At 41.6% G+C, this 17681-nt stretch overlaps 1 protein-coding gene across 2 annotated transcripts in view; it reads left to right on the top strand.

The window, feature by feature from the left end:
* The window catches only part of LOC125452046 (peroxidasin homolog), a 499162-nt gene that overhangs the window by 269188 nt on the left and 212293 nt on the right, over positions 1–17681 (top strand). For both annotated transcript variants that reach the window (XM_048529957.2, XM_059646061.1), the window contains exon 8: positions 850–967. In XM_048529957.2, the coding sequence (XP_048385914.2) occupies positions 850–967 (118 nt within the window). The remainder of the gene's footprint in view (positions 1–849; positions 968–17681) is intronic.

Consider the following 17681-nt stretch of genomic DNA (forward strand, 5'->3'; position numbering starts at 1 on the left):
CAAGATGTGTGCATGTATAGAATGAACTGCCAGAGGAAGTGGTGGAGTCTGACTCAACTATAACTTTTAAAAGGCATCTGAATGGGTATATGAAAAGGTTTTAGAGGGATATGGGCCAAATGCTGACAAATGGTGCTAGATTAACTTAGGTTATCTGGTCAACATGGACGAGTTAGGCTGAAGGGTCTGTGATTCTATCACTGTATACTAGTCTCACTATGAACTTAACTGACAGACTCTGGAAGCACATAGAAAGACATTGCTGCTAGACTGGGTCTGTTGAAGTGGTGTGGGAACCGAATCAAAAGAAAAGTATACTTGAACTCATTGCCACCAATCTAACTGTTGCAGATCCAGCTGTCCATGACATTATTGGTAGGAATGACAGTCACCAAGCCCATGTAGAGACAACGTTCTGTCTTCACATTGAAGATATCCTCCACGATATTGTGTGACATTTCCACTATGCTGAATGGGATAGATTCAGAACAAGTTCAGCAGCCAAAACTCTGACATCCATGAGGCAGTTTGGACCATCAGCAAAAACAGAATTATATTCAAACATAATCTGTAAATTTTTGATGCAGCCTATTGATTCATAGAATAATACAGGACAGTAAATCAAATAAAGTGCCAGGCATAACTTTACCTTAATATACACTTCCACCAGCTTTAAAGCAGCAGTGTAACGAAGTGAAACATTCATACATTATGTTCTTATCTTCTGAGTTAATTTTAATAGTGTGCACTGTTAGAATCCTGCAAAGTCCAATGTACTGGAATGGAATATTTTTGTTTTAAATAAGTATACTCTTTTGGTATGCATGTAATGCAACTCTTTTTTTCCAGCAAGGCCACGAATTACTTCAGAACCACGGGATGTGGACGTAACCTTAGGAAACACTGTTTACTTTACCTGTAGAGCTGAAGGGAATCCCAAGCCTAAAATTGTCTGGCTACATAATAAGTGAGTATAGTTGGAAAATGTTTTGGGCTATAATTTTAATGCTAAGATGTCAGTGAATGACCTTCTTTAAATATAGTCTTTATTCATTGGTACAGATGGCCCTTAATAATTATTTATTTTTTAAAAAATAGAAGTTTGATGAGATGCAATTCTAATGTATGTGATAAAATTGCTAACATTGAATTGAAATTCTATTGAAATACAATCTTACGCTGCCAAGCAAATAATTCAAACAATAAGAAAATTAACTTATTGAAAATAACTGGAGAGTTTTTAATCAAAGCATTGTAAGGATGAAGTAAAAACTCCTACATAATTTTTACCCAGGCTATTTTCAATTTGTTATGAAAAAGGGGAAAGGAAAAATTACAGGATTGAAAATGTCATGTTTTTCCAACTGAAGCTCACCCTTTTTTTAAGCAAAAAGATTGATTTACACTGAAAACCATTCTCACAAACTTTTTAGCCTTAAAATTACAGCAAAAAGCGAACATTCCATGAACTAATCAAATTATTTTGAAATAAGACTAATTACTAACTGCTCTTCCTTTCTCCCAATATTGGCAGCACTGCTTTCAGTTAACTAACTAACTGTCATATCAGGAGCAGAGGAATGCTAAAATGGAGGCTCCAAGACAACAAAGTGTGGAGCTGGATGAACACAGCAGGCCAAGCAGCATCTCAGGAGCACAAAAGCTGATGTTTCGGGCCAAGAACCTTCATCAGACAGAGGGATGGGGAGAGGGTTCTGGAATAAATAGGGAGAGAGGGGGAGGCGGACCGAAGATGGAGAGAAAAGAAGATAGGTGGAGAGGAGAGTATAGGTGGGGAGGTAGGGAGAGGATAGGTCAGTCCAGGGAAGACGGACAGGTCAAGGAGGTGGGATGAGGTTAGTAGGTAGGAAATGGAGGTGCGGCTTGAGGTGGGAGGAAGGGATGGGTGAGAGGAAGAACAGGTTAGGGAGGCAGAGACAGGTTGAATTGGTTTTGGGATGCAGTGGGGGGAGGGATGAGCTGGGCTGGTTGTGTGATGCAGTGGGGGGAGGGGGCGAATTCGGCTGGTTTTGGGATGCAGTGGGGGAAGGGGAGATTTTGAAGCTGGTGAAGTCCACATTGATACCATTGGGGTGCAGGGTTCCCAAGTGGAATATGAGTTGCTGTTCCTGCAACCTTCGGGTGGCATCCTGTGGCACTGCAGGAGGCCCATGATGGACATGTCATCTGAAGAAGGGGAGGGGTAGTGGAAATGGTTTGCGACTGGGAGGTGCAGTTGTTTGTTGCGAACTGAGCGGAGGTGTTCTGCAAAGCGGTCCCCAAGCCTCCACTTGGTTTCCCCAATGTAGAAGAAGCCACACCGGGTACAATGGATGCAGTATACCACATTGGCAGATGTGCAGGTGAACCTCTGCTTAATGTGGAAAGTCATCTTGGGGCCTGGGATAGGGGTGAGGGAGGAGGTGTGGGGGCAAGTGTAGCATTTCCTGCGGTTGCAGGGGAAGGTGCTGGGTGTGGTGGGGTTGGAGGGCAGTGTGGAGTGAACAAGGGAGTCATGGAGAGAGTGCTCTCTCCGGAAAGCAGACAAAGGTGGGGATGGAAAAATGTCTTGGGTGCTGGGGTCGGACTGTAGATGGTGGAAGTGTCGGAGGATGATGCGTTGTATCAGGAGGTTGGTGGGGTGGTGTGTGAGAACGAGGGGGATCCTCTTTGGGCTGTTGTGGCGGGGGCGGGGTGTGAGGGATGTGTTGCGGGAAATGCGGGAGGCGCGGTCAAGGGCGTTCTTGACCACTGTGGGGGGAAAGTTGCAGTCCTTGAAGAACTTGGACATCTGGGATGTGCGGGAGTAGAATGTCTCATCCTGGGAGCAGATGCGGCAGAGGCGGAGGAATTGGGAATAGGGGATGGAATTTTTGCAGGAGGTTGGGTGGGAGGAGGTGTATTCTAGGTAGCTGTGGGAGTCGGTGGGCTTGAAATGGACATCAGTTACTAGCTGGTTGCCTGAGATGGAGACTGAGAGGTCCTGGAAGGTGAGGGATGTGTGGGAGATGGCCCAGGTGAACTTGAGGTCGGGGTGGAAGGTGTTGGTGAAGTGGATGAACTGTTCAAGCTCCCCTGGGGAGCAAGAGGCGGTGCCGATACAGTCATCAATGTAACGGAGGAAGAGGTGGGGTTTGGGGCTTGTGTAGGTGCGCAAAAGGGACTGTTCCACGTAACCTGCAAAGAGGCAGGCATAGCTAGTGCCAATGCGGGTGCCCATGGCCACCCTTTTTGTCTGTAGGAAGTGGGAGGAATGGAAAGAGAAGTTGTTGAGGGTGACGACGAATTCGGCTAGGCGGATGAGGGTGTCGGTGGAGGGGGACAGGTCGGACCTGCAGGACAGGGAGAAGCGGAGGGCCTTGAGGCCATCTGCATGACGAATACAGGTGTATAGGGACTGGACATCAATGGTGAAAATGAGGTGTTGGAGGCCAGGGAATTGGAAGTCCTGGAGGAGGTGGATGGCGTGGGTGGTGTCACGGACGTAGGTAGGGAGTTCCTGGACCAAATGACTGTATCAGCGCCACCTCTTGCTCCTCAGAGGAGCTCGAACAGTTCATCCACTTCACCGACACTTTCCACCCCAACCTCAAGTTCACCTGGGCCATTTCCCACACATCCCTCACCTTCCAGGACCTGTCAGTCTCCATCTCAGACAATCAGCTAGTAATTGATGTCCATTTCAAGCCCACCGACTCCGACAGCTACCTAGAATACACCTCCTCCCACCTACCGTCCTGCAACAATTCCATCCCCTATTCCCAATTCCTCCACCTCCACCGCGTCTGCTCCCAGGATGAGACATTCTACTCCCGCACATCCCAGATGTCCAAGTTCTTCAAGGACCGCAACTTTCCCCCCCGCAGTGGTCAAGAATGCCCTTGACCGCGTCTCCCGCATTTCCCGCAACACATCCCTCACACCCTGCCCCCGCCACAACCGCCCAAAAAGGATCCCCCTCGTTCGCACACACCACCCCACCAACCTCCTGATACAACGCATCATCCTCCGACACTTCTGCCATCTACAAACCGACCCCACCACCCAAGACATTTTTCCATTCCCTGCTTTCCGGAGAGACCACTCTTTCCGTGACTCCCTTGTTCGCTCCAAACTGCCCTCCAAACCCACCACACCTGGCACCTTCCCCTGCAACCGCAGGAAGTGCTACACTTGCCTCCACACCTCCTCCCTCACCCCCATCCCAGGCCCCAAGATGACTTTCCACATTAAGCAGAGGTTCACCTGCACATCTGCCAATGTGGTATACTGTATCCATTGTACCCGGTGTGGCTTCCTCTACTTTGGGGAAACCAAGCGGAGGCTTGGGGACCGCTTTGCAGAACACCTCTGCTCGGTTCACAATAAACAACTGCACCTCCCAGTCGCGAATCATTTTAACTCCCCCTCCCATTCTTCAGATGACATGTCCATCATGGGCCTCCTGCAGTGCCACAAGGATGCCACCCGAAGGTTGCAGGAACAACAACTCATATTCCGCTTGGGAACCCTGCAGCCCAATGGTATCAATGTGGACTTCACCAGCTTCAAAATCTCCCCTTCCCCCAGCGCATCCCAAAACCAGCCCAGCCTGTCTATGCCTCCCTAACCTGTTCTTCCTCTCACCCATCCCTTCCTCCTGCCTCAAGCCGCACCTCCATTTGCTACCTACTAACTTCATCCCACCTCCTTGTCCTGTCCGTCTTCCCTGGACTGAACTATCCCCTCCCTACCTCCCCACCTATACGCTCCTCTCCACCTATCTTCTTTTCTCTCCATCTTCGGTCCGCCTCCCCCTCTCTCCCTATTTATTCCAGAACCCTCTCCCCATCCCCCTGTCTGATGAGGGTCTAGGTCCGAATCGTCAGCTCTTGTGCTCCTGAGATGCTGCTTGGCCTGCTATGTTCATCCAGCTCCACACTTTGTTACCTCTGTTTGTTTAAAAGCCTGGTTAGGAGCTATTTGGTCAATTCTGAGGTGCTTTGAAGATATAATGTTTAATGCACTGTGAACACGAAATTAGAAAATCTGATTGACTTCTCTGTGCTGTAACATTGATCAGGGCCACAACTAATGTCCTAAAGGGTTTTTTGCTGGTGTGGTTTAAACTAAAATGGTAGAGAGATGGTAACCTGTACAGGGAGACAAAAACAGGAAACAAAGGCAAAAGAAAATAACAGAATATGAAATAAGGAAAGTGATAGACAGAGAATTCAAAGGCAATAATCAACTAGGGCCATGATGCAAATTAACACAAACAGGATTGGAATGTTAAAAAGAAATGTCTTGTGTCTTAATGAGTGGAGCATTCATAATCAAGTACATGAATTCATTATACAAATAGATATAAATGGACATGATATAACTGAGATTGTTGAGATACAGCTTCTGCATGAAACAAGTTTTCAATTTTCAGGAAGGTCAGGCAAAAAAAGAAAAAGAGGTTGGGTAGTATTGAAGATTAAGTAGGAAATAAAAGCAACAATGATAGCCCTGGTGAAGTAGAATATATATGGGTGGAGCTTAGAAACACCATGGGTAGAAAATATAAATCCCAAACTGTAGTGGTAATGCTGGGGACGGCATTAAACAGAAAATTAGAACTGCTTGCATAAAAGGTCAGCAGTAATCATGGGAGACTTTAACTCCGTATAGTTTGGTCAAATCATATCAGTAACAATACTGGAGAAGAGGAATTCATGGAATGTGTGTGAAATGGGTATCTGGATCAAAATATTGAGGAACCAACTATTAAACAGCCCATTCTAGACCAGGTCTTGTAATGAGAAATGAAGAATTTGCAGCCTTGCTGTGTGAGGCTCCTTGAAGAAGAGTGGTTGCAATATTGTAGAATTCTTCATTAAAACAGAAAGTGACATAATCAATTCTGAGACTAGGGTCCTGAATCTCAATAAATGAAACAATGACAGTATGAGGTATGAGCTGGGGAAATGCTGGTTAAAGGCATAACAGTGGATAGGCAAACATTTCAAGAATGCAATAATGGAGTGCAACAATTGTTCACTTCCATCTGGCACAAAAATAAAACAAGAAAGGTTTTCTGACCATGACTAACAAGGGAGATTAGGGGCTGTATTTGATCCAAAGAAGGGACGTATGAATTGGCCGGAAAAAAAACAAGCAGACATAATAATTGGGAGCAGATTTAAGTTCAGGAAAGGAGGGCAAAGGGATTGATCAAGAGGGGAGAAAATAGAGAAAAGGAGTAACTTATGGGGAACATGCAAACTGACTGTAAAAGCTTCTATAGATATGTGATGAGAAAAAGATTAGTTGTAGATCCTTTACAGGAAGAAACAGGGGAAGATATAGTGGGGAAGAAGAGATGGCAGATCAGTAAACTACAAACTTTAATTATCTCTTAATAAAGGCCCCAAATATTTTGGGACATGCAGGGTCCTATTGCTGGATATACTGAGTGATATCAGTGTGAATAGAAAATAGTGTTGGCTAAATTGATAGGAGTAATGGCTGTAGAAACAGTGGATGCATTCTTGAGCATCTTCCAAGTTTCTAAATTTTCTGAACTGTTCCTGAAATTTGGAGGGTAGCAAATGTAACCCTGCTATTTAAAATGGATGTGGAGAGAACAAGCAGATCATTAACCAATGAGTCTGGTATTGGTTGTAGGGAAGCTGCTAAGTGTCTGTTATAAGATAAATTAATAATAAAGCACTTGGAAAACAACCACAGGATCATACAGAGATGGTTAGATTTATGAAATGGAAATCAAATTTGACAAAACTGTAAGAAATTTTTGAGAATGTAACTAATTGAATTGATAAGGGAGAACCAGAAGAGCTGAATTTTAAGAAGGCTTTTGATAAGATTCCACATAATAGATTGACATATAAAATTAAAATACATGGGATTTGAGGTAGATACTGACATGGATAGACAACCAGTTGGCAAACAGTAACAAGGAGTAGGAATAAATGGGTCTTTTTCTGAGAGGCAGGCAATGATTTGTGGCGTACCACAGAGATCTGTGTTGGGATCCTGGCTACACAGAATGAATATTCATGATTTAGATAAGAGAGCTAAATATAATATCTTCAAGTTTTCAGATGACACAAAGCTTGGTTAGAGGGTGAGCTGTGAAGAGGATGCAGGGATGTATTAGTGTGACTTGGACAATTTGAATGAGTGGGAAAATGCATGGCATACATGGTATAAAGTGGATAAATGTGAGGTTATTCATTTCGATAACAAAAACTGGAAAGTAGATTAATATCCTAATGACAATAGATTGGGAAAGTGCGAGGTGCAATGAGACCTGGGTGTCCTCATAAATCACACTGAAAGTAGGTCGAGATAACAAGGTGTACAGCTTGATGAACACAGCGGACCAAGCATTTGTATTTTTAGTCTCCTTCTGAGGAACACTTTTCTAAGTATGGAAGAAGTGCAATAAAAGTTTAGAATGAAGAACAGCACAGGAATAAGCCCTTCAATCCACCAAGAATTTGCTAACATATACTGCCTTTCCAAACTCAGAACCATTTACTACATTGTCCATATCCCTCTACTTCTGCCTATTCATATGTTTATCAAGATGCCTCTTCACCACTGATATTGTATTGGTGACCACCACCATCTCTGGCAGTACATTCCAGGTACTTACCACCCTCTGTGTAAAAAAAAATCTTGCCCCTCACATCTCCTTTAAAATTGCCCCCTTTTTAATCTTAAAAATGAATCCTACTAGTTGACACTGCTACGCTGGGAAAAATATCCTGACTATTCATCCTATACATGCCTCTCATAATTTTGTAAACTTCTATCAGGCTGCCCCTCCTCCTTTGATGTTCAAGTGAAAAGAAACTGAGTCTGTCCTATCCTTCTTTCTAGCTAATACCTTCAAAACAAGGCAATATATTGGTAAACCATTTCTATACCTTCTCCATAGCCTCCACATCCTGCTGATAGTTTGATGACCAGAACCACAATATTTCAAATGTAGTCTCAGTAAAGTTCTATACAATTGTAACATGACTTGCAAATTTTTATACTTTATGCCCTGAGCAATAAAGGCAACTATGCTATATGTCTTCTTGACCACCTTATCCACTGTGTTGTCAATTTCAGAGAACTATGGGCCTGTATATCTAGATCTCTCTACATGTTAATACTACTAAGGATTCTGCTAATTACTGTGTACTTGTCTTATGCATTAGATCTCCCAAAATGCATCGCCTCACATTTGTATGAATTGATCTCCGTCTGCGATTTCTCTGCCCAAGTCTCCAGTCTATCCATATCCTGATGTATCCTGTCACAATCCTCTTCACTACCCGTAGCTCCTCAAATCCTGATTTTCATGGAACATCACTGGCCACACATCCCCAACCAGAAAAACATACTTCCACTCCACTCTGTCTTCTATGACTAAGCCAGTCCTGTATCCATCTTACCAGCTCAGTTCAGATCCCATGCAACTTGACCTTTATCGTCAGCCTGCCCAGAGGCTCATTGTCAAATGCTTTGTTAATGTCCATGTGGACAATATGGACAATACTCTCATCAGTCATCTTTGTCACTTGCTCAAAAAAACTCAATGACATTTGTGGGACATGCCCTTCCCTATCCGAAGGCATGCTGCCTATTGCTAATAAGTCCATATTTCCTCAAATGTACGAAAGTCCTGTTCTAAGGAACTTCACCAACAATTTTTCTACTACTGACGTAAGGCTGACCAGCCTGTAATTTCCTGGATTATCTCTGTTGCCTATCTTAAACCAGGGACATGTTGGCTTGCTTGCCAAGCTGGCTGGTTATCATACAGACGTTTCGTCACTGTGCTGGGTAACATCATTAGTGTGGCCTCCAACAAAGTGATGTTGTTCCACTCTGTTTGGCATTTATATGATCCTGCCTGTTAAATTGGGTTGTGTCATTTCAGTACTTTTTTGCACGGGTTTGTTTACCGGGTCTAATTCCAAATGTTTGTTGATTCCATTACGGTTTGAAAACCAGGCCTCTCTGAATTTCCGTGCCTGTCTGTGGTTGGCTTGAGCTAGGATGGTCACTTTGCTTCAGTTAAATTGATGGCCTTCATTGTCCGAGTGCACTGAGATGAGGGAACATTTGTTGTGTCGTTTTGCTGCTAGCTGGTGCTCGTGTATCCTGATGGCTAGTTTACTTCTGGTCTGGCTGATGTAATGCTTGTTGCAATCATTGCAAGGTATTTTGTAAACTACGTTGGTCCTGCCTTTCATAGGAATGGGGCCTTTGGTCCTTGTGAGTGATTGTTGTACTATGCCTGAGAGTTTGTAGGCTACTATGGCCTGTACATAGTAGCCATTGAAGTTTCATTATTAGTTCTGATATGTTCTTGATATAAGGTAGTGTGGCCAGTGTCTTGGAGGGTAATGTGTCCTCTTGGCATTGTCTATCTTGTAGGTACCTGTGGACGAATTTGTTGGGATATCCTTTGTTAGCAAATATCTTGTATAGGTGCTCTTCTTCCTTCTTGCGTAGTTTTGGCAAAAGGATCAAAGAGCCCATACCCATGACATGCAGGACCAATGTAGTTTACTGACATCGACTGCAACAAACATTACATAAGCCAGAATGAAAGAAAAGTAGCCATCAGGATACACGAACACCAGCTAGCAGCAAAACGACACAATGAACTTTCCCTCATCTCAGTGCACTCAGGCAATGAAGGCCATCAATTTAACCTGGACAAAGTGACCATCCTAGCTCAAGCCAACCACAGACAGGCATGCAAGTTCATATAGGCCTGGTTTTTAACCATAATGCAATCAAAAAACGTGTGCAATTAGACCCTATATACAAACTCATGAGAAGAAGAATTAGAAATGACACAACCCAACATAACAGACCAGATCATATAAATTCCAAGCAAAGTAGAACAACATCACTTCATTGGAAGCCGCACTGATGATGTTACCTAGCATGGTATCAAATGTCTGTATGATAACCAGTTAGCTCAGCAAGCAAGCCAACAATTTCAACCACAACCTGAACTATAAATCTTCACAAGGACCTTAAATGATATTGGCTATTCTCCAATCTTATGGGATATTTCCCGTTACTAAAGATATTACAAAATTTTGGCACAAGGCCCCAGCAATTTCCTCACTTGCCTCACTCAGCATTCTTGGATAGATCCCACTGGGACCTGGGGACTCTGTCTACCTTTAATGCTTTTCGAAACCCCCAATACTACCTCTTTTTTACATTGACATGCCTAAATGTTAACATGCCCCTCCTGATACTCACCATCCACATTCTCGTTTATGAATACTGATGCAAAGTATTCATTAAGGACTTCACCCACTTCCTCCACCACCATGTATAATTCCTTCTTTGATCTTGAGTGGACCTTCCTTTTCCCTCAATACCTTCTTGCTTCTTATGTATATACATATAAAATATCTTGGGATTTTCCTTATTCCTCTTTGCTAAAGACATTTTGTGGCACCTTTTAGCCATCCTGATTCCATTTTTGAGTTCTTTCCAGCTATCTTTATATTCTTTGAGTTGTCTGGCATGACTGAAGTATTAAGAGAGACTAGATTAGTTAGGATTATACTCACTGGAGTTTAGAAGAATGGGAGTGGGGGGAGATCCCATATAAACCCATAAAATTAAAACTAGACTAAACAGGACAAAACACAGGAAAGATGTTCCTGATGACCAAGGAGCCCAGAACCAGCCGTCGCAGACTAAGGATCTGGATTAGGCCATTAAAGACTGAGATAAGAAGAAATCTCTTCACCTAGGGAATGGTGAGCCTGTGGAATTTTCTACCTCAGAGAATAGCAGAATCCAAAACATTGTTTTCAATAAGCACTTAGATATAGTTCCATATCTAAGCTAAAGAGATCAAAGTGTAAGGGGAGAATGTGGGAACATCCATGATCATTTTGAATGGCAGAGCAGATTCAAAGGACCAAATGAACCACTCCTACTCCTGTTTTCAATATTCCCATGAAACCATGTACTTGAATACATGTTACTCTTTTCAATTGAAATTTAAGCAAGATTGTATTTTCAAATTTAAGCAGATTGTATTTTCAAATCAAAATAAATCCATGTTTTTAAAATAAGCCACATATGAATGGCTGCTTAATTAAATGTACAGCATCATAAATGTTTCCTTAAAAAGTTTCAAACAGCTTATAAGATGTCAAGAGGGTTAGAAAACCATCATTAGGACAAACAATAAGCTATGGGGCCATACATGTTGGCCAATATTTTTGCTATCCTTTCAGCATGTTATCTAATCATGAAATGTCCAGAGATGTCTCTCCATTCATCATTCTATTACAGATTTAACCTCATGAGGGTTCTTCTTATGTGCTATCCATGTATTTAATTTTTGAGGAATCAAATTTATCCAGTCATCTCTTCATGGTCCCATCTGACTAATGGTTAATGGCGTGTTTGTTCTACAGTTTTTAAGAAATAAATCATAGTTCATTTAGTCACTTTATGGTCAGCACTCTTAGGTTTAAAAAAGGGTAAGGTATCTTGCAAATAATAAGATGTAATGACAGAAAAATAGGTGGGAAGGCAAATGGTGAGGATAATATAAAGAGTTTGCAGCAGGCTATAGACTGGTTAAGAGAGTGAAAAAACTTGGCAAATGTGGGAAATTGTGAGGTCGTACACTTTGTCAGATAGAATAGAGATGGCGAATGTTATCTAAATGGAGAAAGCCTGCAAAAGCTACAGCACAGAGGGATTTGGGTGATATACTAACATTATTAGGTTGATCCAAGTTGTGGATGGACTGACTTATGAAGAGAGGTTGAGTAAGTTGAGCCCTTACTTCTTGGGGTTTAGGAGAATGAAAGGCAACCTTATCAAAACCCACAAGATTCTTAGAGGACTTGAGAGGGCTGATGAGGAGAGGATGATTTTGCTTGTGGCAGAGTCGAAGACTAGCGATCATAATTTCGGAATAAAGGGTCACCCATTTAAGTTAGAGATGAACTGGAACTGGTTCTCTGAGAATACTGAATCTGTTGAATTCTTCGCTGTAGGGGCCTGTGAGGCTGCTTCATTAAGTATATTCAAGGCTCAGATGGATTTTTAATCAGCAAGGGCATCAAAGATTATGGAGAAAAAAGACAGGAAAGTGGAGTTGGTTATCAGATCAGAAATTAACTCATTGAATGGTGGAAATATTTGATGAGTTGAATGGCTTACTTTGACTCCTATATCTTATGATCTTATGGTCATAATTCATCAGTACAGAGTATGTTGATTACGTTAGTTGTTGGTGACAGCACTGTTGTCGGGGAATTAGCAACAAACTGACCATCACTTCAGTGTGAAATGTGGCCCATGGGCTCTGTGTTCACTGAGGGAGCTTAGCACATTCTTTTTAGCATTCCTGTCTGTTTTCTGATACATAATCACATTAAAATGGAAGGGCTATAATGTTTGGGCAAAATTCATAATTGACATTTATGCTATGCCATATAGTTTCCTGCAGCAATGGCATAATGAAAATCATGTCCTTTTAATTCACTGAAGATACTATTATGCTCAGCGATCCATGACAGTAGTGCATTCAGTATTTGTCTCATTTCTTTGGGGCTTCCACTGATCCTTTGCCAAAATTACGGATCATTGTTGAGATCAGGAGAATGACTTCAAAAATTGCAATTGCAGATGTAATCCTCTGATATTAGTGGAATTGATATTTATGTAGTTTACAATGTGGCTTAGAAAGAATTTGAAATTAACTGTCAGAACTGTCCCTTGCACGGCCATTAAAATGTTCATTTCTATTGACAACATGAATGGAAGGAATAGAGATCCCTCAGTCGGATTCAACGAAGTCATAACTGGCAAATATACAAATAGAAGAGCAGACATTCAAGTGCATATTTCTGAATACCTAGACTTTTATTTATTCCAACAGTATAAAAAAATCAATGGGAGGACTCATCATCTGTAGTCAATGGAAAAGAAAAGCATATATTTATTAATGATGAATGACCAATAAAAAGATTTGACAGAATATAGCACGCTAGAAAATGACTAAAAATTAAAAAGGAAGGAAAACAACATTTGAGCGGAAGTTACTGAAAAATATAGTGAAAAATCTTACAGTGGTCTGAACACCATGGACTATAGTGAGAAATGTTACAGAATTTCTGGTGAAGCCTATCTTGACACTGGCAACAATTTGTTCCATCTTTAATAAAGTTCCAGGCATGACATGGGATTTTTGCTAGCAGTAAGTGACCTATTAAGGGCGATTATTACTTGTTATTGACCTTAATAAAAGCACATGTCACCTCTTTAATTTGCAGTTTCCTATCTTACGACTCTCTGTAGTAAATTTGATGGCAAGAATTCTCAGCACAGAAGTCAGAGCAGATACCTGACGACTTCTGTTACTCAAGATGCAATCCACGGTCACCAAATGCATGTTCTCCTTGTCCATGGGCATTGGCATCCTCTCAGGATTTTTATGGCATTTCTGTGATTTATTTGCAGGACACTTAGGAGATGCAGATCTGCATTGTAGAGTGCACAAACAACCAGCTTTGAAAGGTTGTTGGAGGGACACTTTCTGTACAGGAACAGGCACCTACCTCACAGATTGACCAGTCTGCATCTCAAGGATGCAAACTTGCTCATATAGCACACATACAATTGGAGTTTGTTTCCTCACAGCATCTATACCTCCTTGTCTTGCCACACCATAACGTACCTGTGAAGACATTTTTACTTTGGTCAATCAGCCAAACTTTAAGGTTATGAGTTCTGCCATATTGACATGTTTTCTTCAACAGACACATTATCTGGCTGGAGGTGTGGGGTACACGTTGCTATATGGCACACTGAGATATCAACAGTCTTACATCCAGTTTAGGGAGAAAAGTGTCAATCAGAGGATCTCTATACATTAAGTCATAGGCACAATCAGCACAATCAGCGGGGCCAACACAGGCAAATACATGATACAAACCACAGTCATATTTAATTTGCAATCATTTCATTGTCTATTTGCAATTCATGCAGAATTAATACTTGTCAAAAGCAATTTACACCATGCCACTGATCCTTGAAAATTGAACGTTGACTTGATGGTGCAGACGTTAGCAACAATGATTGAAAATGCGGGTGACTGCTGGCTAAAGGCCAACCATAAATTGTGAAGTTTCTAAGGCTGCTATGGGAGATGGAAGTGATCACTTCATCACCTGTCATGTAACTATGACAACAGACGTTATTGAATTCAGTGATCCTTCATGGTTGACGTGGTTCTGATATCTGAAGGGGATGTAATGTTTTGAATACTGAGCCCGTGCATGACTGAAACTGACTGAATGGTGGAAACATGACCCTCATTATTAGAATGCAGCATGTCTCAAAGTGTGAAGAGGTGTGCTCAACCCTCATCTGCAGGGTGTGCAACCATTGACTGTTCTAAGCACTAAGAACCTATTTTGTGCTTTATTTTCACAAAATAGGTCTTTGCCAGATGCTCTGCCGCTGGTGGAATGTTTGTCCGTTCCTAAGAAAGTGAAAGAGAATGCAGGAGGACCTGAGTTTTTCAAACCCTGACTTAATTTGATGGGGATGAGTAAGATTACATGTTAACAGATTCTCTGTATGTCCTGGGACACTGTGACAGAACTGTGCTGGATGGTAGGGCAGAACCTGGAAGCTGCAGGAATGAGAGGCCAACCTCTTCCAGTGTCCATGAAAGTGACGTCAGCTTTAAAGTGCAATATGACTGGCCCTGCCTGGGAGTGACGAGTGACCTGTGTAGGATCTCTGAGTTGTGCATTCACAATGTGTCAGGACAATAACTGATACCAAATGTTTCCAAGATCACACCAGTTCATTTCATTCCTGATGATGGAGTCAATGCAGCAGACTGGATGACAGGATTTGGGAAAAAGCTGCTTCCCCCAGGTACAGGCTGTCATGAATTGTACACATATCTGATGCTTAAAGGGTCTGATCATAACACTGCAGAATGCATCAACAGGAGTGGGCTCCATTCTGTTAATGTTCAGGCAAACAGTGATTGCTTAACCAGAACCTTGAGATGTGTGTCCTACTACTCTGATAGTTGCCATGACGACTGCGTACTGGAACCTGGCATGATTGAGGGCCCTGTTTGGCCGATAAGGTGAGTTACTCAGGGACAACAGATACCCACTGCAACCATGGCAATGGTTGTGCAACCTGCTGACACTCAGAACCCCCTCATCTCAGCTTTGCAATCTACCACTATTCAGGTAGTAGTGGAGAATTTAATTTCTGCTCACATTATACTCATTTATCAGGTCTTTATTCATTCCCTTAACCTAATCCTTCTTATGTTCTCTTCACAGCATACTTTCCTAATAATCATTGTATTTAGCAACTCATTCTTCAGTCTCTTCATCTAAGTTATTTATATAAATTGGAAAAAGTTGAAGTACTAGCATTGATCCTGGTAACATGTCACTCATTACATCTTAGAAACCAGAAAATACCTGCTCTCTTGTTTCCTGTTAGCTAGCCAAACTTCCAACCATATCAGTTTCTAACATCTTTCCCTATTATCTTCGATTTTCTGCAATTATCTTTGACATGGTGCATTATCAAATTTGTTCTGGAAATCTAAGTAAAATATATCCACCAGTTCCTCCTTAACCACAGCACGTTACTTCCTCAACAAACTCTAACAGTTTGGCTAATCATAATTTTCTTTCACAAAATCATGTTGGCCTTGGCTGGTTACTTTGAATTTTCCTAAGTGCCCTGTTATAATGTCTTTAATTATAGCATCAAACACTTCTACTATGATATATGTTAATCTAACTGGCATGTTCTTTCCTGATTTCTGTCTAACTTACTCTTTTAATTAAGGTATGCTTTTAAAATATAATAAAATCTTCCCTGAATCTGAGGAAAATTTTGTTAACTTAAAGCCAATGCATCAATTATCTCATTAGGTAATTCTCTTAAGACCTGAGAAAAAAGTCCATTAAGCCCTCTCAGTGTCACTTCTCTAGTGCAATGCAGTTTCTATTTTGAGTTCCTCCCCCTTTTTAATTTGCTGATTTACACTTTTTTTGGGATGTTACTTGTGGGATGAATAGAAAATACTTACTAATTTGCGGTCTCCTTAGTTTTAATAACTAAATCCCCAGACACACTTTCCTTAGGACCGATCTAACTCTGTTGCTTATAAAACTTTAAAAAATGATCAATAAGAATTTTTACTATTTGTTCTTATGAGCAACATCTTAAGTTATTTTGTTGAGTTTGTTTGAAGTTTCTTGCCTGATTAACTATCTATGCAGTTCTTATCGCACCACTCTTACCTGATTTTAGCTCCATCTTACCACTCACCATTCCTGGAATAATTCACAACTCAGTAGATATCAGTTAAGAGGCTGGCATCCCTGGCATACATGCCATCTTGGAATGGTGTCTATGCTCGTACACGAGTCTTGGCTGACACTTTCTTGCACTCACAGCCCCTTTCTGTCACCCCAGTCACTGTTTAACCAACCAGCATTACAGTTTATCTGTCTTTTGATAATCCAGTCTAAGCACCATCTAGAAATCACCACTACACTATTCCCAAAGCCCACTGTCGACCCACATCTGGTCATTGTCCAGGGAGTGAACATCACATACAGGCAAACAATTGGACAATTCAAAACATGATCTTCTAAATAAAGTGTCAGTAAAAGTGAATATAACAAACTAAACAGAGGCTAATGTTTGCCTCTGTAATGTAAACTAAATGCTGGCATCGTGACCAATAACTATTTTGCATTCTGTAATGGTCGGTGGCACATAACTCTCATCTGCTGGAACTGGGTGTCAATTAGGTCTTGTCTGAGCTTCCTCTTCCTCACAGTCCTCATCCTCCTTGGACTGCAGAATACAGCAGGCCAGAATAGTGAGGCATGCGCTAGCTGGACTACACTGCAGCACCTCCACTACACCAATCCAAGCAGTGGAACCTTATCTTTAGAAGCTCGATCATCTGCTTCATCATGGCCTCGGTCAAAGAATGGGCAACATTGTATCCGCACTCTGTGGGTTGACTTGTGAGGAAAGACTGAACAGCTAGGCTTGGAGTTTAGAAAAGTCAGCAATGATTGGATTGAAATTTTTGATATCCTGAGGGGTCTTGACAGGGTGAATTTGGAAAAGATGTTTTCTATTGTGGGAAAATCCAAAACAAGGGAGTGGTTTAAAATTAAAGATTTAAGATGGATATGAGAATGTTTTTTCTCATAATAATGGTGCATGAGTCTTTCCACAAATAGGCAGTGCCAACAAAGTCCCTGAGTTTTTTTCTGAGCAAGATTTAAATAGATTCTTGTTCAGCAAGGGGTGAAAGTTTATTGAGGTAGGTTCCTTCCAGATGCCAATTCTAATCTGAAATAAAATTGGCAAGTACTGGAGAAACTTAGGTTTGATGACATCTAGAAGCTAGTATCTGACAGCATCTGATATGACTCCTTCAGAACAGTTCTGAATTTACTGTTTTGGAAATTATACTTTAATATATATGAAGTCATTAGCACTCATAGAGCCCAAGTAAAGGGTCAAACCCAGCTGCAACTTTCAGTCGAATTTTCTGTAATGGGAAACACCCTGCTTTGAGAATGGAAGGTTGTAAAATCAGTCATAACGTTCTAATCTCATAC

Source organism: Stegostoma tigrinum, chromosome 5, assembly GCF_030684315.1.
Source record: "Stegostoma tigrinum isolate sSteTig4 chromosome 5, sSteTig4.hap1, whole genome shotgun sequence".
Classification (NCBI taxonomy): Eukaryota; Metazoa; Chordata; class Chondrichthyes; order Orectolobiformes; family Stegostomatidae; genus Stegostoma; species Stegostoma tigrinum.